The following is a 26,099-nucleotide window of genomic DNA, read 5'->3' as shown; positions in this document are numbered from 1 at the left end:
GAGAATTCATAGCACAAAGGGGTAAGAGATTCAAGAACAGAGGACCATGTAATGTTGAACTGGTTGATAGCATGATGAAGATTCATTGGGAAGGGAGTGCTTAGTTGGTTTTAGGATCCCTGCTTATATTTATGTTTACTAAAGAATTTTTACTCAGAAATTCTTTTTTTTTTTTTCTTTATGATGGTTTCCAGGCCATGTGGGGAAGGGTATGCTCCCAGTCAACCAGATTTTCCAGAATTTATTTGACTCCAAATCTATTTGACCTGTCTTTGGAGACTATGGATATTGAGGTCTAGAGAGAGGAGATAAGATCTAATCTAATGTATTGTGTAGAACAATGGAAAGAATTCATTCTAAACTGAAAGGGACGCATGTTTACTTTGTGCAAAGCACTGTGACACGCATAATAGCCTGGTGCTATCCTTCTTGTTCGTTTTGGTTTGCTTATTACTTTTTGCGATGATTTTTTTTTTGAACTTGAATTCTTGCTAATTGAGATATGTCTTATGTTTATAATTTAAAAGGAAAACCTTTAGATTTCTTTTTTTTTTTTAATTTATTTATTTAACTTTTAACATTCATTTTAACAAAATTTTGGGTTACAAATTTTCTCCACTTTTATCCCCTCCCCCCCAAACACCAAGCATTCTAATTGCCCCTATGACCAATCTGCTCTCTCTTCTATCATCCCTCTCTGCCCTTGTCTCCATCTTCTCTTTTGTCCTGTAGGGCCAGATAACTCTCTATACCCCTTTACCTGTATTTCTTATTTCCTAGTGGCAAGAACATTACTCGACAGTTGATCCTAACACTTTGAGTTCCAACTTCTTTACCTCCCTCCCTCCCCACCCCTTCCCTTTGGAAGGCAAACAATTCAATATAGGCCAAATCTGTGTAGTTTTGCAAATGACTTCCATAATAGTTGTGTTGTATAAGACTAACTATATTTCCCTCCATCCTATCCTGTCCCCCATTACTTCTATTCTCTTTTGATCCTATCCCTCCCCATGAGTGTTGACCTCAAATTGCTCCCTCCTCCCCATGCCCTCCCTTCCATCATCCCCCCCACCCTGCTTATCCCCTTATCCCCCACTTTCCTGTATTGTGCATTTTATTCTTTCCTTTAGTGGAATGTGATGAGAGTAAACTTCATTTTTCTCTCACCTCCCCTGTTTATCCCTCCACTAATAAGTCTTTTGCTTGCCTCTTTTATGAGAGATAATTTGCCCCATTCCATTTCTCCCTTTCTCCTCCCAATATATTTCTCTCTCACTGCTTGATTTCATTTTTTTAAGATATGATCCCATCCTATTCAATTCACTCTGTGCACTCTGTCTCTATGTGTGTGTGCGTGTGTGCATGTGTGTGTGTGTCATCCCACCCAGTACCCAGATACTTAAAAGTTTCAAGAGTTACAAATATTGTCTTTCCATGTAGGAATGTAAACAGTTCAACTTTAGTAAGTCCCTTATGACTTCTCTTTGCTGTTCACCTTTTCATGCTTCTCTTGATTCTTGTGTTTGAAAGTCAAATTTTCTTTTCAGCTCTGGTCTTTTCATCAAGAATGCTTGAAAGTCCTCTATTTCATTGAAAGACCAATTTTCCCCTGAAGTATTATACTCAGTTTTGCTGGGTAGGTGATTCTTGGTTTTAGTCCTAGTTCCTTTGACTTCTGGAATATCCTATTCCATGCCCTTTGATCCCTTAATGTAGAAGCTGCTAGATCTTGTGTTATCCTGATTGTATTTCCACAATACTTGAATTGTTTCTTTCTAGCTGCTTGCAATATTTTCTTCTTGACCTGGGAACTCTGGAATTTGGCCACAATGTTCCTAGGAGTTTCTCTTTTTGGATCTCTTTCATGCGGTGTTCTGTGGATTCCCTGAATATTTATTTTGCCCTCTGGTTCTAGAATCTCAGGGCAGTTTTCCTTGATAATTTCATGAAAGATGATGTCTAGGCTCTTTTTTTGATCATGGCTTTCAGGTGGTCCCATAATTTTTAAATTGTCTCTCCTGGATCTATTTTCCAGGTCAGTTGTTTTTCCAATGAGATATTTCACATTATCTTCCATTTTTCCATTCTTTTGGTTTTGTTTTGTGATTTCTTGGTTTCTCATAAAGTCATTAGCCTCTATCTGTTCCATTCTAATTTTGAAAGAACTATTTTCTTCAGTGAGCTTTTGAACCTCCTTTTCCATTTGGCTAATTCTGCTTTTGAAAGCATTCTTCTCCTCATTGGCTTTTTGAACCTCTTTTGCCAATTGAGATAGCCTATTTTTCAAGGTGTTATTTTCTTCAGCATTTTTTTGGGTCTCCTTTAGCAGGGAGCTGACCTGCTGTTCATGCTTTGACTTCATGTCTCTCATTTCTCTTCCCAGCTTTTCCTCCACCTCTCTAACTTGATTTTCAAAATTCTTTTTGAGCTCTTCCATGGCCTGAGCCCATTGGGTGGGCTGGGACACAGAAGCCTTGACTTCTGTGTCTTTCCCTGATGGTAAGCATTGTTCTTCCTCATCAGAAAGGAAGGGAGGAAATGCCTGTTCACCAAGAAAGTAACCTTCTATAGTCTTATTTCTTTTCCCTTTTCTGGGCATTTTCCCAGCTAGTGACTTGACCTCTGAATATTCTCCTCACACCCACCTTGCCTCCTGATCCTCCCAGCCAGTGCTTGGGGTCTGAGATTCAAATGCTGCTCCCCAGCCTCGGGGCTTCGGCAGGGGCAGGGCTGCTATTCAGTGTGAGATTAAGTTCAGGTGCTCAGGTTGGGGCAGGGCCGCCTCTCAGGCTCAGTTCCCTCAGGGGGTTTATGCACAGACCTTCAACAATGGATCCAGGCTCCTGCCTACTTGGGGAGCCCTGGTCTTCTGCTGCCTCAGCTTCTGCCTCCCGAGGGGGCCTGAGTTATGGGGGCACCCCACTCCCCTCTCAACCCGCCAAAGAGACCCTCTCACCGACCCCCGTCACCTGTGGGTGGAGGGACCTGCGCAGCCGCTGGAGATCCCGTCCCTGAAGCCTGCTCGGGTGTGTTCCTCTTGGTGCCGCGGCCGCAGCAGGTCTGGGCTGGGCTGGGCTCCGCGTCTGCAGCGCGACGGCCCTTTTGCGAGAGGTTTGCAGGTCCCTCTGGAACAGAAATCTCCTTCGCTCCACTGTTCTGTGGCCTCACTGCTCCAGAATTCGCCGTGAGTTACTTTATACAGATGTTCTATGGGTTGTGGGTTTGGAGCTATGTGTATGTGCATCTTTCTACTCCACCATCTTGGCTCCGCCCCCAGCCATCTTGGCTCCGCCCCCACTAGATTTCTTTAAATATATTTTCTATTATTTGTAATAGTTAGAATTTTTAAGATACCTTGTTATCTAGTTTTCTCTCTTTTTCTAAAAGAAAGTACTAACATTAATTATTAGTGTGAAACATCAGAAGGTGAGTTTTTTGTGTTTTGCAAAAGAAGACTATTTGCCCAGGAGGACCCTGGTTAAAGGTCACACCTCCTGGGCACTCTCTTTTCATTTATTTATTTATTTATTTATTCTGCAACCTCTTGTAAAAAGAGTGGCTGTCTACTGCCTCTCCTTTAAAACAAGTGTCATAAAGATTGTGATAATGTCACAGGAATGTACAAATGTTAGGAAAATGAAACTTATTTCCTGTTCAAAAACCTTCTAAAGACTACAAAAATAATTTTCCAAATTTAAGTCAGATTCACCCTTTTATGAGTTTTCTGCCTCTTTTCCCCATCTCTTCTTTTTTTCCTCTATCAATAATTTTTGAAGTCTGAATATTTATGCCCAGTTCAGGCTGTGTGTACAGAGATTTATTATGGATGCTCATCAGTATATCTTGATTGCAGCTTATCCTCAATTATTTTGGATTTTTTGGCACTTCACTTTTATTAGAAGGAAGCAAAAATGTTAAGATTTACTTAAAATGGATTTACTTGAAAAGGAAAAAAAGGGTATCCCATGGACAATATCTGAACAAACTAATTTCCTTTAACTTTTATGCATTCAGTAATATTCCTTATCATTTAGCATGATGACCTAGGAACATTTCATTCTCACCATCTATCTAAGGATCACTGAATTGTGTTCACTATACTGTTGTAATCAGAACAAGAAACTATACTTTTACATTTTGGAATGTTTTTCAACAAGCAAATGATGAAGCAAATTGAATTGAAGCAAAAATGATTTTCTTATTAACCCTTTTAATGAAAGCACTCAAATCTCTAAGCATTCTAGCTATCTGTGCTTAATTTCAGTAGAACGTAAACCAACTTTGATGACAGAGTCAGTGTGGTGTAATGAACAGAGCCAGCCCTGGGGCAGGGCATGTATGTTCAAGTGCTGTGTCTGGCATGTGCTATCTGTGTGCAAACCATTTAATCTCACAGCTTTCTAAGGTGAGAAGTTGCAGAGAAGGTGCATTGGTAGACGGAGTCCTCATCTAGGAGTTTCCTGTATGAATGAAATCACAAATCTGGTCTTTTTTCCATCCCTGTTTCTATAAACCAGCTTATGTTCAAACCAGGAATAATGATGCCTAGATTTAAAATTATATAGGGAGACTTGGAAGCTGTTTTTAGGGTTGAAGGAAGGATTGAAAAGATACAAGAAAACATTAGGAATGATATCTATATGTCTATATCTTTAATAAAATCATTGTAAAAAGTAATTGAGTGAGAAGTTGTCATAAGTTAATTTTCAATGCTAGTTTTCAATTAGGCAATTTTGAATGTCCTAAACAGGCAGATTGGTGAGTGCAAAATTTCCTGAAAGATCCCATTTCATTGTTTTATTCAGAGCAGGAGACTATAAACTGAAATGACAGGTACTTAGGAAATAAACCTTTTTTACTATTACTTTTCATAGTGATGGGTAGTCATGCTTTTGCTTGGCACTTGGTAGATTCATAAGTGCTTGATGCCTGATTTACTGACTAAGGGAGGTGAACCCTTGGGTTCACAGGAGATTTTCTTTTTGTTACAAATTAAGATACCATTTATTAAATTTAGGTTGTAGGGGAGAAATAACACAATAATAGAGTGAGATATTTATTTTTTATTTAGATTGCTTTTAACATTTTCTTCAATTGTGGTTGGTCTTAATATTCAGGAACATTGTTTTCTTTAAAGTTTTGGAACTCTTCTGATTTATTACTGCTCCATCGGGATCTTGCTTGCCTTTAACACTGGCTGGCGTTAAGCTGTTATGGATCTTATATCAGAGGGTGTATCTTTTAAATTGGTAGAGGATCTAAGCCATGATTGCTCAGTATATTGTGGATTATCTTCAACTTCATTATGTAGCCCCATGCTATGTAATGAAAATATGGTATGTTCACAAATGAGTAATTTATCTCTCTTATTATTTTGTGCAATTCCATTTGTAATGTTTTATTACAATAACTACAGTAGTTAGACTTTTGTATAAGTAGTGTGGAGAGAATTGTTGGTCATTCGTTGATCTCATTAGCTACACAAAAACACTTAGGAAGTTAACATAAATAGCACTGTCCTTTTGGAATCTGAAGGACAAGGAACTGTTTCGCCCCTATCACATTTTGAAACTTTGATTGATTTAAAATAAAAATAAAGCCACTTTTTCTTGCTGATCATTTCTTCCCACTGATAACTAGTTATTACTATAGTTTTATACATCAAGGTATGATAAACTATTGCTCTCTATACTCACCGAAGAAAATATAAGGAAGGCTTCAATGATTTTTTTCCAAGTGAAATAGAGATGATGTATTTCCAGACTCATTGTAATAAAAAGTTGAGACATCTTCTGGGTTAGTGTTTGCATTTATCTTTCTTTTCCTACAACTGAAAACAAAATGTTGCATAACTTTAAAAACAAACACAGAATTTTTAATAGAATGTTGTTAACACACAGTAAATTTTCTTGGGACAAATGTTGTTTTACCTTTTCAGTACTTGTACTTTTCCATCTCTTCACAGGAAAAAACACATTGGTACTGAACGTGGGAATTTAAAACAGTGATAAGAGAAGTAACTGTTAATAGTCCCATGATTTCTCATGTTGTTGCTGCTGCTTAAGTGGAGTTTTGATTATATTAAAGGGTCAGCATTTTAAATGGCCACTGTTATTCCATATCTACCACTGGAATGATTTGACTGGGTGTTGCTAACTTAAAAAAATGTGGGGGTTGTATTGAGGGGAATAGAATTAAGGTTGTGGGCAGTTAGGAACAGAGAACTGGGTTTGAATAGTACTATCTAGGTTTAGAATCACTTAGTGGGGAGAGTGGGAATATGTTAATCATTGAGGAATGAGTTTAGGTAGGTTATTAATATTCCTCAGAATTTGACTGGGGGGAGGAGGGAGGGTGGAGAACCTCAGGGCATTAGGCAGCTGTATATAGCTGGATGATGGAGATGGTACTGATGTGGGAGCAATCTCAGGTCACACAATGGAATGATACTTCTTACCCAGGCAGGCTATCAGGCCGGGCCTAGAGAGCTGTGGAAGGAGTGCCTTGGAGTGACATTTTTCTTCTCCCTACGCAGGCAGGCCAAGTCATGATTGGGAAATGGTAAAGGGAGTGGTTTGGAATGATGTTTCCTCTCCTGTTTGACAAGTTTTAGTGTTGAAGAATTAACATTAGAACCAAGAAGGTTCTAGAGATTTATTTTATTTGATCTTTTAAAATACCAGCAGTTAGTGTAGTTTCTCTTTATTTTTTTTAATAAATGAATTTATCTAAAACTGTCATCATAAATAGCCCTAGTAATGCTATTATCCTATGGAGTAGGTGCTGTTATTATCCCCACTTTACAGATGAGGAAATGGAGAAAAATAGGTTAAATGGCTTGTTCATGGTCTTCTCATTAGAATGTAAGCTCTTTATAGCAAGGATTGTTTCATTCTTCATTGTTGGTGTCTCTAGTGCTTAGCACAGTGCCTGGCCCATAGAAGATGCCTAATACTCCTTGACTGATTGTTTCCCTTACTGTAAGAATTGTTGTATTAGCAGATCTTATGATGTATATATTGCTTACTTTGATAATTATGAAGCTAATTGACATTTATTTTTAGCACTTTTCACCTTTAAGTTTGCAAAAAGAACTTTACATATCATTTATCTCATCTGATCCTTACAAACAGCTCTTTGAGGTAAAGAGGACAGATATTGTCATCTTCATTTTACAAATTAGAAAACTGAGACTCATAAGAGTGAAATGATTTGTCCAAGGTCATACAGCTGGGGTGGCATTTTAAAAAGGCATATATCTATCGCTTGCCTTATTAAGGACAACCACTCATATCCTTTTTTGTTGAGAATACATTGTGACTGCCAGAATTAAGTTTTACAGTCAAGTACAGAGGATTGTATGGCACAGCAAACAGGGGTGTGTTAAATTTGCTGCTGTGTCTGCTGCTGAGCAGGAATGTTTATCCTGAACTTTTATTCTAAACCAGTATTGATCATTCTTTCTAAACTCATGATTTTTATTGCCATTTCAGGGCGATTTGATGAAACAGTGATTGAAGAGAGAAGACAATGTGCTGAAGATCTCTTACAGTTCTCTGCCAATATCCCAGCTCTTTATTCTAGTAAACATCTTGAAGATTTTTTTAAGGTGTGTTATAACTTGTGCATTTATTAAACACTTTTTATTATTTTCTAATGTATTCAAAACATTTTTAAACTTGAAAGGTAACACTTTTCAGTTTTCAATTTTTCTTTTTTTTCTTTTTTCAAGCTGTGTGACTCTAGGCAAGACACATTCTCAGTGCTTTAGGCAACTCTCCAAGACTATAAATTTCAGAGAAGGCACCAACTTGACTTATTTAAAAGGAGCTTTCTTACCAGAAAGTCTCTATAACAATAAGTTCTAAGCCTATGGCTATTCCTTTTGAATTTCATCACTTATTCTTCAAAGATCTTAAACCTTTCATTTTTTCTTCTGAGAAAAGCCTGAAACTATCTGTTGACCATTTATCTGTTGGTGAATGGCTCTTGTATATCTAAATTAGTTCTCTATGTATCTTAGATATCCAGTCTTTATTAAAGAAACAAGATGCAAAGGTTTTTTTTCTAGTACACTGTTTTCCTTCTAATTTTTATGTTTGCTTATAAGTTAAGAATACTTAAGAAATACTAACACAGTAAATACAGACATTTGCATGTATATAGTAGAACAGAGAAAAGATTATCCATAAAACTGGTAGTCCCTATTATGTACCATTTGCTTTTCTTTTTAGGGGTATAATAAGATCAACCATGAATTTTCAAAGCTGTCCTTTTCTGGCCTTCTTTTGGTTATTTTTCTCCCTCTTAAAAATAAAAAAAGATGCCTCTATGACTGTCTTTAAAAAAAAAAAAAAAGGTTCTATCTTTATTCCTTTGCCCTCTGGAGCAACAAATCACAAACTGCTTCTACTCCCCCCACCTTCCCACCCCCTGGCCAAAAAAAGAGCAAAACAAAGCTTTTGTCATAAATATACATAATTGGAACCCACAGTTCTTGAGAGAGACTTTGAGAGTGTCCTTGTATCGCTTCTTCTGACCACCATGTGATCGCCTGCCCCATGTGAGTTCTCCATAAAATAGTCTTTTTGGCAAGTGTACATTTTGCATTCAAACAGTGTGGCCAGCTCATCGGAGTTGCACTCTTTGAAGCATAGTTTGAATGCTTGGCGGTTCACCTTGAGCAAGGACTTCAGTGTCTGGTACCTTATCCTGTCAGGTGATCCTCAGAATCTTCCTAAGACAGTTCAAATGGAAACGATTCAGTTTCCTGGCATGGCACTGGTAGACTGTCCATGTTTCACAGGCATACAACAATGAGGTCAGCACAATGACTCTATAGACTTTCAGTTTGGTAGTTAGTCTAATACGTCTTCTCTCCCAAACCTTTCTTCGGAGCCTCCCAAACACTGAGCTAGCTCTGGCAATGTGTGCATCAACTTCATTGTTAATGTGTACCTCCCTGGAAAGTACACTACCAAGGTAAGTGAACTTATCCACAGCATTCAAAACTTCTCCATTTGTTGTAACCTATGGTTCCATTTATGGATGGTGTGATAGTAGCTGATGGAGCATCTGTGTTTCTTGGTGTTAATTATTAGGCCAAAATTAACACAGGCAGCAGAGAATTGATCCATACTTTATTGTATCTCAGCTTTAGAGGTTGCATTGAGTGTACAACTATCAGCAAACAGAAAATCATGCACCAACACTACTTCCACTTTGGTCTGGGCTTGTAGCCTTTTCAAATTGAAGAACTTAGCATCAGTATGATAGTTGACCTGATGTCTTATTCATCCTCATTGAAAGCATTTGTCAACATGACTGAAAACATCATGCTAAAAGCATCGGAGCAAGCACACAGCCCTGTTTCACTCCATTGATGACTGGGAAGGCATGAGAGCATTGTCCACTATCCAGAACCCAGACAAACATGCCATCATGAAATTGACGTACAATACTGATGAACTTCTCCGGGCAGCCAAATTTTGACATAATTTTCCATAAGTCCTCATGACTAACAGTGTCAAAGGCTTTGGTCGGATCTACAAATGTTGTGTACAGACCTCTGTTCTACTCCTGGCATTTCTCCTGGAGTTTTTGGGCAGCAAACACCATGTCGACTGTTCCTTGGCCCTTTCTGAAGCCACACTCCCTCTCAGGTAGGTGACCATCTTGCAGGTGTAGGATCAGCCTATTAAGGAGGACTCTAGGCAGAATTTTGTGAGCAATGACTGAGAGAGACCCCCCTGTGATTGTTGCAGGACAATATTCCCTTTACTGTACAACATGGGAGACACTGGCACAGGACCGCTCAGCATGGTGTGCGATATCAGAAAGGGTGCTGTGCTCTATGAGCAAAGCAGAATTGAGACAGCACAAAGTAAATGTAGGATGCACAAATTTGGAATATCCACCCCAAATGTTCACATGGACTATCTGTGCCCAACCTGTGGTAGAGCATTCCAAGCTAGTATTGTTCTGATCAGCCACAGTCAGACACACTGAAACTTTGCTTTATCATGGTGATGTCATTTTGGTCCTCTTTGAGAATGAAGAACAACAATCAGCAAACCAATATGATTGGAATGGTGCTTCTTGGGAGAGGCATGTCCCTTAGCAGGGGGTCCAGTGACTATGGGTCCAAGATTGGAAGCCCAACTGAAAGCAAAGAAATGTCATAACTTGCTAAGGAGGACTACCAATAGCAGCTTCTGTTTCTGACAAGTCCATTTAGTTTTTATAACTTTTCAGGCCCCCTTAGCGTACACAGCCAGTCAGTAACATTTTCTAGCAGTTTAGGATTGATAAATAACAGCTTTCGTGAGGGGTGGAGGGCTAAGAGAGAGGGAATAATTCAAGAGAGAAAAAGGAACTTTCGGAGGAATATCTGCCTTGTAGCTGGCAGGATTTGTTGTGGAAATGAGAAGACATTTCCCTATTCAGTGCAGGAGTCAAGGGGAAGTGACCAAATTCTTTTAAAATTGTGAATGGAGTCCTTTTACACCAAACTTCAGGGTTGAGGTAGCCATTTGGACAAGGTTTCAGGAGTCTTTTATTCCAGGACAACAACAGTGGATGAGACTATCTGCTTTTCATAGTTTGTTATATGTTATTTTTTATTACTTTCCACTATTAGGTCACCAGGTGGTTTTGGTATTTCTACTTCAAGATGTTGCAAAATAATTGTGGTTCCTATTCTTTCCTGGCTCCCTCCTGCCATGATCAAGTAAAATAAATTCCCATTTTGACTGTCTGAAAAATGTATATCTCATTCTACATCTTGAATTCATCACTTCTCTATCAAGAAGTTTTCCTTTTGGATTTTACTTGTATCAGTTCTGTGCAGAAGCTTAATTTTATATAATCAAAATTGAACACTTCATCATCTGTGATACTCTCCATTCCTTTTCTAAAGGACCTACAGCTGGCTGCCACAGCATTTTACCTCAGGGCAAAGTTAAACCCCAACTGGCTCAGATCTGTACCACTGCTTCCTTGCTCACAACAGTTTCAGTTGGTGTTGAGGGAATGTGGAAAGTTAATTTATGTTTTCCCCAGTTCCACTAGTGTCCTGGCTCACAACACTGAGTAAGTCCTTATGTCGTTAGTTGGGAGCTTTGGGGTTTATAGAATCCTATGTTACTCTGTTTATTTCTCTATTTTCTATATACAGTCTGTTGCACTGTTGAACTTCTCTATTTTTTTAATCACTACCAAATACTTTTGATGATTACTTCTTTGTAGTATCCTTTGATATCTGGTACTGGCTAGATCCCCTTATTTCCCACTTTCCCCCTTATTTTTCCTCTGAGATTCTTGACTTTTTGTTCTTCTAGGTAAATTTTGTTATTTTTTTCTAGCTCCATAAAGTAATCCTTTGAATGAAAAAAATATTTTTTTGATACTTTGGTTGGCATGATACTGAATTAGTAAATTAATTTAGGTAGTATTGTAATTTTTATTTATTTCAGTTGTTCAGTCAGTAGAGAGTAAAAAATCTTCTGTTTGATGTTCAAAGCTGTTTATAGCCTAGTCTAGTCATCTTACACCTTGTCACTTACTCTTTGTTCTGATGTCACTGGCCCTTTCACTGTTCCATGAATAAGAAATTCCATATCTTGACTTTTGGGTGTTTTCTTTGTCTGTAAGATTCCTGAAATGCTCTCCTTTCTCATTTCCATTTTTCCTCTTCTCTGACTTCCTTCAGGTGCCAGCTAGAATCTTATCTTTTTACCTTTCTCAGTCCTTCTTAATTCTAGTGCCTTCTCTCAGTTTTGTTTTCTTGTTGTCTCTCCCATTAGACTTTGAGCTCCTGGAGGGTAGGGATAGTCTTACCTCTTTTGTATCCCTAGCATTTAGCACTATGCCTGCCACATAATGCTAACGCAGGTGCTTAATAAATGTTTATTGACTGACTAAAGGGAAGTAATACTTCTAAATTAATGACATTTTAAAAATTTGAATAACATAAATTTATTATTTAAAATTTTTTATGGATATCTTTTGTTTATATCACCATGATTCCCAAATATATTTCTTCCCTCTCTCTTCCTCAGTTATCTGTCTCCTATAACAAAGAATTAAAAGAGGGAAAAAAAATCCTTTCAGCAAAACTAACATGAAAACTGAGTCTGACAATAGATTCATTGTCCTGCATCTATATTTCCCTAACTGTATAAACAAAGGAGGGGGAGCTACATTTCTTTATCTGTTTTTCAGGGCAAGCTTGGCCATCATCATTACACAGCGTTCTTTTTTTTTTTTTTTTCAGTTTACAAAATCTGGGTACAGTTTTATGTTTTTATTAGCTTAAATAGATCTAATAGCTTAAAACAAGAACTAAGACTTTTTGGGATAGTCTGTATAATTGAATCTTTTTCAGTATTCGTAGTCATGATTTCATAAGGTGCTACAATGTTCTATTTATGTCTAGCACTTTGTTTAGCCATGCCCCATTGGATAGACATCTACTTAGCTTCTGGTTCCTACTACAGAAAATGCTGCTATAAATGTTTTGTTTTATATGGGACCTTTCCATCTTTGACTTACTTAGGGTAAATGCTTGATAGTAGGATCCCTAGGTCAAAAGAGGTGGACATTTTTGTTACATATATATTTTTTAGAATTGTCCCAAATTGCTTTGTAGAATTGTTTAAACAGTTTATACCACCATCAACAATGTATTAGTTTGTTCTTAATTGACTAAAATTAGAATTCACAGATGATGTTATGATAAAATTATTTTCAAGAAGCTTGGGTTCCTGGATGAATACATGCTGTTGTAGATTTTCCTTTCCTATTTCCCTCCACATGCTTGTTTATGGTGGTTGTTTAGTAATTTCAGTTGTATCTGACTCTTCATGATCCCATTTGGGATTTTCTTGGGCAAGATAGATGCTGAAATGATTTGCCATTTCCTTCTCTAGCTCGTTTTACAGATGAGGAACTAAGGTAAACACGGTTAAGTGACTTATCCAGGGTCACACAGCTAGTAAGTATCTGAGGCCAGATTTGAACTAAAGGAAGATGAATCTTCCTGACTTCAGGCCTGGCATTCTATCCACCGGACCTACTAGCTAGCTCACACATGCTTGTTAATCCTAAAGCAATAATTCTCATAAAGTAAGCTATGTATTGTTATGAAATATGTTGTATTTTGAATTTTAAAAATAAATTTACTAACCTTTGTTATTTAGTAGCCCATTAGTATTTTTCTCTTTTATCAGAGCTGTGGCAGCCAGCATTTATTTGTTACTAATTTTCTATTTTACATTTAACTGATTAACCTGGAATATGAAATGACCATGTTTTCTTTTCAGGGTGGAGAAGTTCATGATGGTTCTGAATTGATTGGCCCTGCTGAACCTTACACAGATTCCCTCATCGACAGTTTTTCTGATTCTAGTACTGAAGGTTAGTAGATGCCTATTCAGAAATATTGAGGTTTTAATTTGAGAAATTTGTAAATCCTAAGCATAAATCTAGTGTCTGACCTTGAGAGAACCTGAATCCAGGTATTTGAGAGTATTTGATGTCATAAATGCCTCACCATTTCTAATTTTGATAAATATTTTCCTCAAATGATATGTACCATTGTTCTTTTGGAACTTCTTTAGGCTTTGGAAAATCATAAGTTTACAACTGGTGTAAAAGAAAGTTTTCTCTCTAATAATAGTAATAGATAACATTTACATAGAGCTTACTATGTGCTGTGCACTGTGCTACAAACTTTATGATTATTATCTTATTTGATCCTTGCAACAACCCTGGGAGGTAGGTGAAATGATTATTCCCATTTTACAGATGAAGAAACTGAGATAAATAGAGGTTAAATGACTTGCCCAGGGTCACACAGGTGGTTAGTTTTAGGCTGGATTAGAAGTCAGGTCTTCCTGAGTTCCTACTTTGTGTGCCTTAGGATCATGAAAGTCAGAAGCTGTTTGGTAACTGAACCAAAGTTAAAAGAACTAGATTTGAGACCTGATTCTGACTCTTAGTCAGTGTGACCTTGGAAAATTCACTTAACCTTTCTGAGCCTCAGTTTCCTCAGTTGTAAAATAAAGTTAATACATTATTGTAAAACAGGATTAATACTCTTACTAAAAGGATATTTTTGAGGAAAGTGCTTTGTAAACCTTAAAGCCCTGTATAATTAACTCTAAGCTAATATAAAATGACATTTTAAATGTTTATATTAGGTTTGTAGAATATCATTTCAGATAAACTTCTTGCAATAATTTTATATTTCTAAGTTTTTTGGAGGGAGAGAGGTCTACTAGTGCAGATGGTCAACTGCTGTGAAACTTACAATCTTAGTTTAGAGACTTATGTTGGATACTGAAAAGTTGAATAGCCAGCATGCATCAGAAGTGGAATCAGTGTAGGTAGTTAGTTGTTCAGTGAAATATTTTGTAACTCTTCTATTACTCAGTAGACAGTGTTCAGAAGTTGCTGTTGCCAAAAAAAAAAATATCACTACATTCATTTTGGTGGTGAGCCTTTTTAAAATTTGCTTTTCAGGCACAATTCAATAAGTGTTATTATCTGCATGCTACATGTAAGACATTGTTAAAGGTTGGGCACACCAAGACAAAAATGGAATGATTCTTGTCCTCAAGGAGCTTACATGAAACTGGAGAGGATATGACATGTACACAGCTAAGTAAATATAAAGCCATTTGAGTAGGGAGAGAACACTTACAACTGACAAGGTTGGCAGAGGTTTTCAAGTAGGTGGCATGTAAGCTAGCCTTGAATAGAAGTGAAGCCATCTGAAATGTGTGGAGGTGAGGAAATGCTTTCCATATATAGGAATAGCCTGTGTGGAGACACTGAGATTAGAGAGTGCTGAGTTTGGGGAACATGTAATTTGCCAGTTTGGCAGGAATGTAAAGTGTGTAAAGGGGCACTAAGAGAAATAAGTCTGGACATACAAGTTGGAGTCAGATTTTGGAAGGCTTTAGTTTGTATTTTAACTTCTAAAGGTAGTAGGGAGGCGCTGTGGATTTTTCAGCATTGGAGTAACATGATCACACTTGGCCTGGAGAGATAATTGTAGTAGCTATGTCAAATCAACAAGCATTTATTAAGCACCTACTGTGTGCCAAGCATTGTGCTAAGTCCTGGTGATAAAAAGAAAGGCAAATGGAGTCCCTGCCCTCAAGGAGCTCACAGTCTAATAGGGGAGACAGCATGTAAATAAGATATGGGCAGGATAAATTGGAAGTAATCTGCACTCCTATCCGTTTACCTCTCTATCAGGAATTGGGCAGCATGCTTCACTGAGTCCTTTGGAATTGTGGTTGGTCCTTTCAAAGCTGTTTGTCTTTACACTATTTTGTCATTGTATAAACTGTTCTTTTTATATCACTTTGCATTGTTTCATAAGGTCTTTCAGGTTTCTGTAAAGCTATGGGAATAATGTTTTAAAGTGTAGCAGCAGCTCACTTTGATGGAGAGACCATCTTGGAAAAGAGCTTAGGGAGTATACTCCAAGGCAGTTGATGTATGTTTGTACTTGAGATTGATGAAAAGTATTTTTCTGAATTAGGGATGTGCCTCTCAGACTGAAATGTATATGTAGGAACAAATTATGAAAAGGAAAGAATCGGGCCAAAATATTGAAGAAGAAAAGAAAAAGTTTTATTAATTCTCATAGCACTCATAGTGACATCATTTTCCACCCACTAGTACATATTGTTTGGTTTAAATTTTTCTAATTCTTACTTCCCTCAAATTACATTGAGATTCATGAGGTATGAAAAATATTTCTGGAAATGATGTTAAACATACTTCTTTGATGCCTTGCAGCATTCAGAGCCTCTATGGATTTTGACTGATTAATCCTCATGAAAGATTTTTAGTTGACAAATAGGAATGTCAGATGGCCTGCAAATTCTGTGTTACATGAGAATGTCAGTGTAAATATTCTGAGATTATCTGACATAGTGGATGAGTGAAAGATTTATTCTTATACTCAAAGGTCTACAAATTCCAGAGAAATCAGAGGGAAAGGATGTCCAATAACAGAAGAGCAGAAAAGCCATCAGTTAGCCACGCCCCACGGGTATGCAGGGCATTGGAAGAGAATGGTACAGGAGTGAGTATACCAAATGGAGGTGGTTTGGGTTTAGAGACAAAGCTGTACTTCTCTCTAGAGCAATGCCTATAAATGGTGTTGTGAAGGTAGATTATGATTTTTCATATTTTTGATTGAGTATGCAGATGGCTTGAGCAAGAGGGGATAAGCCAATATAGGCCTGGCTAACCTTAACATGCATTCTGTTTCAAGGACTCTCAGTAACTAGTTAGAATACAAGGAAAGTCGTTGCCTTTCTGTCATGCTCAGAGGACAGATGCTTGAGGCTAATAGAGCATTATTTATGGTCATGTTTTAAAATAGATGAAATCAGTAAGTACTATTTTATCTTGAAATGAACGTTCTCTGAAGGAAGCATACAAACTAGTGAAGTTGCGAGGTTTGTGCTTGTCATTTAAAAATTATTTTAAAAATTAGCAACGGAGAGGATCTTGTAAGATTTTTTTATGGTTCTAATACTTCATTATTTAATTGATTTAATTCTTTTACATCTTAGACCTTTGTTGTATCATTATTATTTATTGTCTCATTAGAATATTCTGTTTCTGTCAAACTAGTACAGGTTGAAGTTTTGTGTGTGTGCATGCATGTAACATGTGTGTTTACATGTATACACAAAGTAATTTGTATGTATGACAGTATATTCTTCGTATTAATTTGGAAGGGATTATGGACCACAAAAGGACTTTTCCTCTTCTTCAATAGGTTCTCATATTTGACAGTTTCCTTCATCAAAAAGTATTTATTGAACATCTGAGCTTCTGTTTAACTTAGCCAAAAGTGCATTTTGAAAGCAAAAGCACTTAAATGAACTGATCCTCACAGTTTCTAGTGCGCTACCCCCAAATGACTTTGTGTTTACTTTGTATATATTTTATCCTTAATTATTTTTGTTAATATTGTTTTCTTTTGATGGAGTATAAATTCCTTGAGGTTAGGGGCGCTTTTGGATTTTTCTTCACTTTCCCATCCTGTGTAGCCCAGTTTCTGGGACGTTAAGGTAGACATTAAGACAAATGTTGGTTTTTACAATTTAATAGGAAATTTTTGTGCTAAGGGACACCAATTCATAGTTTCATGTCATCAACTTTTAGAAGTAATCTTATATATAAAAAATGCATAGTTGTTATTCACTCCATTTTCACAGTGGAAAAAAACCCCATCACTTGGAGAGTACAAAAATACCTAACTTGATATATTTTTAAAGGTACATTCCAGAGATAAATTCGTTATGTCATCTTATTTTCATTACCAGCCTTTTCCTTTCTGTAGAATTGCACTTAACTACAAAGTTACCTGCATGATTTGTGGAAATTAGGCAGCTGTGAACAGAACAAAACATGGGAATGGTGCTTCTTGACACATTTTCCTTCATCTGTTTGGTTGCTTTAAGGTTATAGGTTGCTTTATGGTCATGCTGGCCTTGTTATCAGAGCCTTTGATGTTTGTATAATCTCATCTGTTCACTTGTGTCATTTCCTCTCTCCAATACATTACTTGACTTCCTTTGCATTTTTGGAAAGGACATTTTCCAGGTGCATACATCAAAACAAAGGCTAGGAAAAATAGATGATTGCAACTGCTACACAAATGGCACTTACTCAGTTTTCCTTTGTAGCATTGTAGTAAGCTTACCTTAAGTGTGAATGCACTTCAATAGCTATTGGTACTGTGAAGCCTGCCGGTCTTTTGGCCCATAAATTGTGGATTAGGAACTCCCAGGCATCCATTATCACACTGCAATGCCTGGGAAGGAGCTAATAGTCTGTCATATGAATTAACCTTGAAAATGAAGATATTTATTTTAAGCTTTGATGACATTAAATAATTATGTAACTGTGGGACTGGATGGCCCTTTAAGAGATCATCTAGTATATTTTCCTGCCTCTAAGCTATATAACAAGTTAGGTATTCTTGTACTCTCCAAGTACTCTCTCTTCTAAATAGGAGAAGTATCCATCCATTGGATGGATACTTCTCCTATTTGGAAATCTCTCTAGGGACATGAATAGCAACATTTTACTATTATTTTGGTTTGAAAATCAGTCATATTCGTATTTAAACGATTTACTTTTTAACTTATTTTAATGCCACTTTTATTTTTCTTGCTTTCAAGTGGTAGTAAGAAACTTTGGTTGGTTAGTTTATGAAGAAAGATTATTTAGTAGGATTAAAATGTGAATTATTTATTTTTATGTTAAAAGAAATGTCAAACCCAAGACCTACTCAAGGTATATTTTAACACAGCAAAATATTTTAATAAACGTTTTATAAATACTAGAAGTTAGTTGTTATATCCACTAGGTGGCACTATTGGAACTTTAAACTGACAGCTGGGATTTTTCTAGTGTCTGCCATTTTCAGTGGTAAATTATTTGCTGAACTTGGAATTATTCTTCTCTTAGTTTTGATTTCTCTTGTTCATTATCTCATACTATATATAATACTTAAATGCTAAAAGAAATATTTAGATGAATCTGTTATCTCTTTAATACGAGAGCTCCATCCAGTGTCGTATATTGCATTATATATATATCCGGGCCTTCTCATATTGAGTGACTTTTGATCACACGAATCTCACATCAGAATTCTACCCAACATATTGTATACTTTCTTCTTGATCTCATGACAGTGCACTGATACCTACAAAGCACATAGGCTTTCTGTCTGTTATCTCTCACTCTTACGTTACTCTTCTATCTGGTTGTAATTTCTTTCTGATGATATACACACATGTGTGTATCATACATATATGTACATGTGTGTATACATGCATACACACATATACACATACATGTCATATAAATTCTCTGGAGACTGGTGGTGCTGAAAGAAGTACAAAGATAAGAGAGGAATTGGTTTTTGCCTCCTGAAGGATATTATTGTATTTAGTTAATAAAGTTGAAGGGAGAAAGTGATGAGTACTTAAGTGAAATGTTGACATAGTGGTTTAATAATTCAGAGAAAAAAGTAACCATTTCTGATTAAAGTTCCGGGAAAGATTTGTAGAGGATGTAGTATTGAAATCGGGCCTTGATATTTGGGTAGGATATCAAACAACAGGAACTGGGTGAGTTTGTTTGGAGAATGTTATTTGTAAAACCCTTTGCAAACTAAGTAATGTAAATGTTGGCTGATTATATATTTATGTATCTATATATCTTGTATATATCTATAGATATGTGATATTATATGTATCTTGTTTATATATATAATATATATCTTTTATATATTATATATAATGCATATATCTTATTTATATATCAGCATATAAATATATATGTATGTATATAGTTTTATATACACATATAGTTATATAAATATTGATGATGGTGCAGGGGGATATCATTCTTAGAAACCCTGGAAACACAGAGACTTGGATTCAAGTCTCACTTCTGATACATATTGATGGAACTGTGGGCACATCATGTAACTCTTGTTACAACTCTGTTACAACTGGCAACTCTCTTAAAACTATATATTTTAGAACAGATACCAGTCTTTATTGGAAGAGGCAATTTCCTCACTGAGAATTTTCTATAATGAAATAACAGAGGCATGGAGTTGGAGATTTGGTTCTTCAGTGATCATCTATTCCACCTCACGTAGAAGGAATCACCATCAGAAGATCCCTGCTCCTTGAAGACCTTTGAGGAGGGAGACCCTAATACCTATAGAAGCAGACTATTCTACTTTTGACTGACTCTAATATAACAAGTTTTTCTTGATATTGAGTAAAATATTTGTTCCTTTGAATTATTCCTGGTATTTTGCCCTCTGGGGTCAAGTGGAACAAGTTTAGTCTTTTCTCTACATCACAACCATTTAGATATTAGAAGACAACTATTATGTTCCCCTCTCCTTCACTGATACATACTTTTTAAAAAAAATCCAGGCTGGGGGGAGGAGCCAAGATGGCGGAGTAGAAAGACACACATATGCTAGCTCCGAACCCACAGCCCATAAAATATCTGTAAAGAAGAACTCCCAACAAATTCTGGAGCAGCAGAAGTCACAGAACAAGGGAGCAGACGAGATTTCTGTTCCAGAGAGACCTGGAAACCTGATGCGAAGGGTCTGTCGCGCCCTGGACCAGAGCAGAGCCCAGCAGGCTTCAGGGACAGAATCTCCAGTGGTGCGCAGGTCCCTCCACCCACAGGTGGCAGGGTTCGGTGAGAGAGTCTTTTTGGGTGGCCAACAGGGGAGTGGGGTGTGCCCGTGGCTCGGGCCCCCTCGGGAGGCAGCAGCGGGGGGCGGTGGTGGATAGGGGCTCCCAAAGCAGGCAGGAGCTCGGAACCATTGTTGAAGGTCTCAGAATAAACCCCCTGAGGGAACTGAGCCTGAGAGGCGGCCCTGCCCCCACCTGAACTTAATCTCACACTGAATAGCAGCCCCACCCCCACCCAAAGCCCTGAGGCTGGGAAGCAGCATTTGAATCTCAGACCCCAAGCACTGGCTGGGTGCATCTAGAGGCGAGGTCGGGTGGAAAGAAAACTCAGAAGTAAAGTCACTGGCTGGGAAAATGCCCAGAAAAGGGAAAAAAAATAAGACTATAGAAGGTTACTTTCTTGGTGAACAGATATTTCCTCCCTTCCTTTCTGATGAGGAAGAACAATGCTTACCATCAGGGAAAGATACAGAAGTCAAGGCTTCTGTATCCCACACATCCAAAATAAATATACCATGGGCTCAGGCCATGGAAGAGCTCAAAAAGGATTTTGAAAATCAAGTTAGAGAGGTGGAAGAAAAACTGGGAAGAGAAATGAGAGAGATGAAAGAAAAGCATGAAAAGCAGGTCAACACCTTGCTAAAGGAGACCCAAAAAGATGCTGAAGAAAATAACACCTTGAAAAATAGGCTAACTCAATTGGCAAAAAAGGTTCAAAAAGCCAATGAGGAGAAGAATGTGTTAAAAAGCAGAATTAGCCAAATGGAAAAGGAGGTTCAAAAGCTCACTGAAGAAAATAGTTCTTTCAAAATTAGAATGGAACAGATGGAGGCTGATGACTTTATGAGAAACCAAGAAATCATAAAACAAAACCAAAAGAATGAAAAAATGGAAGATAATGTGAACTGTCTCATTGGAAAAACAACTGACCTGGAAAATAGATCCAGGAGAGACAATTTAAAAATTATGGGACTACCTGAAAGCCATGATCAAAAAAAGAGCCTAGACATCATCTTTCATGAAATTATCAAGGAAAACTGCCCTGAGATTCTAGAACCAGAGGGCAAAATAAATATTCAGGGAATCCACAGAACACCGCCTGAAAGAGATCCAAAAAGAGAAACTCCTAGAAACATTGTGGCCAAATTCCAGAGTTCCCAAGTCAAGGAGAAAATATTACAAGCAGCTAGAAAGAAACAATTCAAGTATTGTGGAAATACAATCAGGATAACACAAGATCTAGCATCTTCTACATTAAGGGATTGAAGGGTGTGGAATATGATATTCCAGAAGTCAAAGGAACTAGGACTAAAACCAAGAATCACCTACCCAGCAAAACTGAGTATAATATACTTCAGGGGAAAAAAATGGTCTTTCAGTGAAATTGGGGACTTTCAAGCATTCTTGATGAAAAGATCAGAGCTGAAAAGAAAATTTGACTTTCAAACACAAGAATGAAGAGAAGCATGAAAAGGTGAACAGCAAAGAGAAGTCATAAGGGACTTACTAAAGTTGAACTGTTTACATTCCTACATGGAAAGACAATATTTGTAACTCTTGAAACTTTTCAGTATGTGGGTAGTGGGTGGGATTACACACACACACACACACACACACACACACACACACACACATGCACACACACAGAGACAGAGAGCACAGAGTGAATTGAATAGGATGGGATCATATCTTAAAAAAATGAAATTAAATGGTGAGAGAGAAATGTATCAGGAGGAGAAAGGGAGAAATGGAATGGGGCAAATTATCTCTCATAAAAGAGGCAAGCAAAAGACTTTTTAGTGGAGGGGAAAAAAAAAGAGGTGAGAGAAAAACATTAAATTTACTCTCATCACATTCCACTAAAGGAAGGGAAGGAATAAAATGCACACTCATTTTGGTATGAAAACCTATCTTACAATACAGGAAAGTGGAGGAGAAGGGGATAAGCAGGGTGGGGCGGATGATGGAAGGGAAGGCAATGGGAGGAGGGAGCAATTTGAAGTCAACACTCTTGGGGAGGGACAGGATCAAAAGAGAGAATAGAAGCAATGGGGGGCAGGATAGGATGGAGGGAAATATAGTTAGTCTTACACAACACAACTATTATGGAAGTCATTTGCAAAACTACACAGATATGGCCTATATTGAATTGCTTGCCTTCCAAAGGGAATGGGTGGGGAGGGAGGGAGGAAGAGAAGTTGGAACTCAAAGTATTAGGAACAACTGTGGAGTACTGTTCTTGCTATTAGGAAATAAGAAATACAGGTAAAGGGGTATGGAAAGTTATCTGGCCCTACAGGACAAAAGAGAAGATGGGGACAAGGGAAGGGAGGGATGATAGAAGAGAGGGTAGATTGGTGATAGGGGCAATTAGAATGCTCAGTGTTCTGGGGTGGGGGGAGAGGACAAATGGGGAGAAAATTTGGAACCCAAAATTTTGTTAAAATGAATGTTAAAAGTTAAATAAATTAATAAAAAAGAAAAAAAGAAAAAAAAATCCAAGCTAAACACGACTAGTTCCTTCTTCCAGTGCTCACATTATGCAGACTCTGGGTCCTTCACTATTCTAGTTGCCCTGCTGGACACTCTGTGGTTTGCTGTTGTTCTCTTTAAATTGTGATGCTCAGAATTGAAAACAGTCTTCTAGATGAGGTGTGATGAAAGCAGAATGTAGTGGGACCATCACTTCTCTGTTTTAGAAGCTATGCCCCTTTTTATGCTGACCAAGATTTAATTAGTTTTTCTGGCTGCCATAATTGTACCTTGTATAAGTGTTATGAATGTTGGAGTAATGGATATATAAAGTATTTTGTTAGAATAAGTTAAAGGAGGCTTCATGGAATTTGATCATATTATATAATTTTAGAGTATGGAGGAATTTTAGAGATTATCTGGGCCAACTTTTATTTTTACCTGTGAGATAATCTTACTTCAGAGAATATTAAATGACTTTTCTAAAGTGACAGAGTTAGTTATTGATGGAACCTATTAAGCATTGTTTTTTTTTAAATTTAATTTAATTTTATTATTTTTTTTAATGTTCTATAATCACTACCATAAAATTAAGATTTTATCCCCCCCACACCTACCCCCCACTACCCCCCTCCCTTCCCACGATAGCATACAATTCTGTATAGGTTCTACATATACTTTCCTATTAAGTACGTTTTCACTATAGTCATGCTATGTAGTTGAACTAAAATAAATGGAAGAAATCATATAACAAATCAAAACATGATACACAAAAACACACACACACACAAACATGATCTGCTACATTCTGCGAATGACTTCCATATTTCTTTCTCTGAGTGTGGAAGGCATTTTGCCTTAGAAAACCACCATTGGGATTTTTTTTTAAGAAGTTCTTGCGTTATTACGAAGTTCCAAGTCTACCAGAAAAAACTCTTGCACACTGTGGTCATTGCTGTACACAAAGTTCTCCTGGTTCTGCTCCTTTCACTCAGCATCAGATCGTATAAGTCCTTCCAGGCCTCTCTGAAGTCTTCTTGTTCATCATTTCTTATAGCACAATAATACTCCATTACATTCATATACCATAATTTATTCAGCCATTCCCCAATTGATGGGCATCCCCTTGACTTCCAGTTTTTGGCAACTACAAAGAGTGCGGCTATAAATATTTTTGTACATGTGGGACCCTTTCTCATTTTTATGATCTCTTGGGGATACAGTCCTAGTAGCGATACTGCTGGGTCAAAGGGTATGCACATTTTTGTAGCCCTTTGGGCATAGTTCCAAATTGCTCTCCAGAATGGTTGGATGAGCTCACAGCTCCAACAATGAATTAGTGTTCCAACTCTCCCACATCCTCTCCAGCATTTATCATTTTCTTGTTCTGTCATGTTTGCCAGTCTTATAGGTGTGATGTGGTACCTCAGAGTTGTTTTGATTTGCATCTCTCTAATCAAAAGTGATTTAGAGCATTTTTTCATATGATTATAGATATCTTTAATTTCTTCCTCTGAAAATTGCCTGTTCATATCCTTTGACCATTTATCAATTGGGGAATGACTTGTATGATTATACATTTGAGTCAGTTCTCTATATATTCTAGAAATGAGGCCTTTATCCTCAAGCTTAGCCATAAAAATTCTTTCCCAATTTACGACATCCCTCCTAATTTTGGTTGCATTGGGTTTGGTTGTGCAAAACCTTCTCAGTTTAATGTAATCAAAATTATCCATCTTGCAGTTCATAATGCTTTCTAACTCTTCTTTAGTAGAAAATTCTTCCTTTCTCCATAGATCTGATAAATACACTATTCCTTGCTCCTCCAGTTTATTCATGGTATCAATCTTTATACCTAAATCATGTACCCATTTGGACTTTATTCTTGTGTATGGTGTCAGGCATGGGTCTATGCCTAATTTCCGCCACACTGTTATCCAGTTTTCCCAGCAATTTTTGTTGAACAGTGAGTTCTTATCCCAGAAGCTGGGGTCCTTGGGTTTATCAAACAGAAGGTTGCTGTATTCCTTGCCTACTGTGTCTTGAGTGCCTTAAGCATTTTTTTGAAATAAAGGAATATAGTTTGCTGAGGGGAAGGAGTGGTTTGTTTTTGAAAGAGAGTTATGAAAGAGGGACCACAGAATGGTAGTGACTAAGTTGTGTATAAGGAACAGTTTACAGGGTTGTTTGGCTGGAGGAAAAATGTGAAGCAGAGAATAGCAGAGTATGATGCGGAGTAAATAAAAGGAGGCAAGTTGATAAGATCCCTACATTTTGCAGTAAGAAATTTGAATATTACTAGTTCTTATGGATATGGTGGATTAGGCTTGTGGGACTTTTGTGTGTGTGTGTGTTCACATTTCTTTCTGGCATCCATTACCTATACCATTATGGTGTTGTGGAAACAGTTCTGTACTTAAAGTCCAGAGAAGTATGGTTTTGGATTCCGTTTTGGTGCTTATTAGCAGTAAGACCAAGGGTGAGTTTCTTAACTTCTCTGGGTTACATTTACTCTTCTATAAAATGGAGATAATATCTGTAATACTTACATAACAGAACTTTTGTGAGGATTGAGATAATGCATATAAAGTACTTTGTAAACCTCAGAGCACTATGTAAATGTCAGTTCTTAGGATTGATTCTTATATTCAGCCTCTGAATAGTCTAGGTGGCAGCATAGACCACTAAGTAGCTTAAGTATGTTTTTAAGGCATGAGGAAATATATTAGTTTTCTTTTTTCAGATTTTAACTTAATCAGATTTGCTTCTTAATTACATATATAATGTTGGCAATCAACTGAAAGAAAATTACTTATATTTTTTAGGCTTAGACATCCATTTTAAACCATTTTTTGAGAGCTGTTTTTTAGGTTTATTTTCATATCTTCTGCAGCTGATACAGCTCATACATAGTATGTAGAATTTAATGCAGCAAAAAAAAAAAAAAATGCGTTATAAAGATTGTTGTATCCTATCAACAGTCCAACTATTGCCGAGGTTTCTTGCTTTGTATATGAATCATGAGCCATTACTACAGGAAAAAGTAGAAACTCCCCTTGGCAGACTCTGGCAATAGTTGGAGCCCAGCAGGTGGTAAGTTCCTGAAGGTTATCAGCTAATACTAATACTACCATGTATTTTATGTACAGTCAATCATAGGAGACCACCTGTTGTTCCAAAGAAAACTGGTCTTTTTGACAGGTGGTCTTCAAATACAGATTCCTGATAGTTTATAGTATGAAATCTGCACTATGACAATTCACCTTTTTAGGCTGGTGCCTTTCCTTTAGAGGTGATCTCCTAGATGGATTTCACAGTACTACCTTACTCTGAGGAGTTCAAAGCACTGAAGGTGAG

The 26,099-nt window shown here is 37.2% G+C and overlaps 1 protein-coding gene across 5 annotated transcripts in view; it reads left to right on the top strand.

The window, feature by feature from the left end:
- RPS6KC1 (ribosomal protein S6 kinase C1) overlaps positions 1-26,099 on the top strand; it is a 213,768-nt gene that overhangs the window by 56,558 nt on the left and 131,111 nt on the right. For 4 of the 5 annotated variants that reach the window (XM_072647859.1, XM_072647856.1, XM_072647857.1 and 1 more), the window contains exons 4-5: positions 7,494-7,609; positions 13,323-13,416. In XM_072647859.1, the coding sequence (XP_072503960.1) occupies positions 7,494-7,609; positions 13,323-13,416 (210 nt within the window). Of the gene's footprint in view, positions 1-7,493; positions 7,610-13,322; positions 13,417-15,991; positions 16,103-26,099 lie in introns of those variants that run through there. The other variant, XM_072647860.1, reaches the window with a different exon arrangement.

The sequence above is a fragment of the Notamacropus eugenii genome, chromosome 2, assembly GCF_028372415.1.
Source record: "Notamacropus eugenii isolate mMacEug1 chromosome 2, mMacEug1.pri_v2, whole genome shotgun sequence".
In the NCBI taxonomy this organism is placed as follows: domain Eukaryota; kingdom Metazoa; phylum Chordata; class Mammalia; order Diprotodontia; family Macropodidae; genus Notamacropus; species Notamacropus eugenii.
The sequence above is the reverse complement of the archived record's forward strand: the minus strand, read 5'-3'. Positions and strand labels throughout refer to the sequence as shown.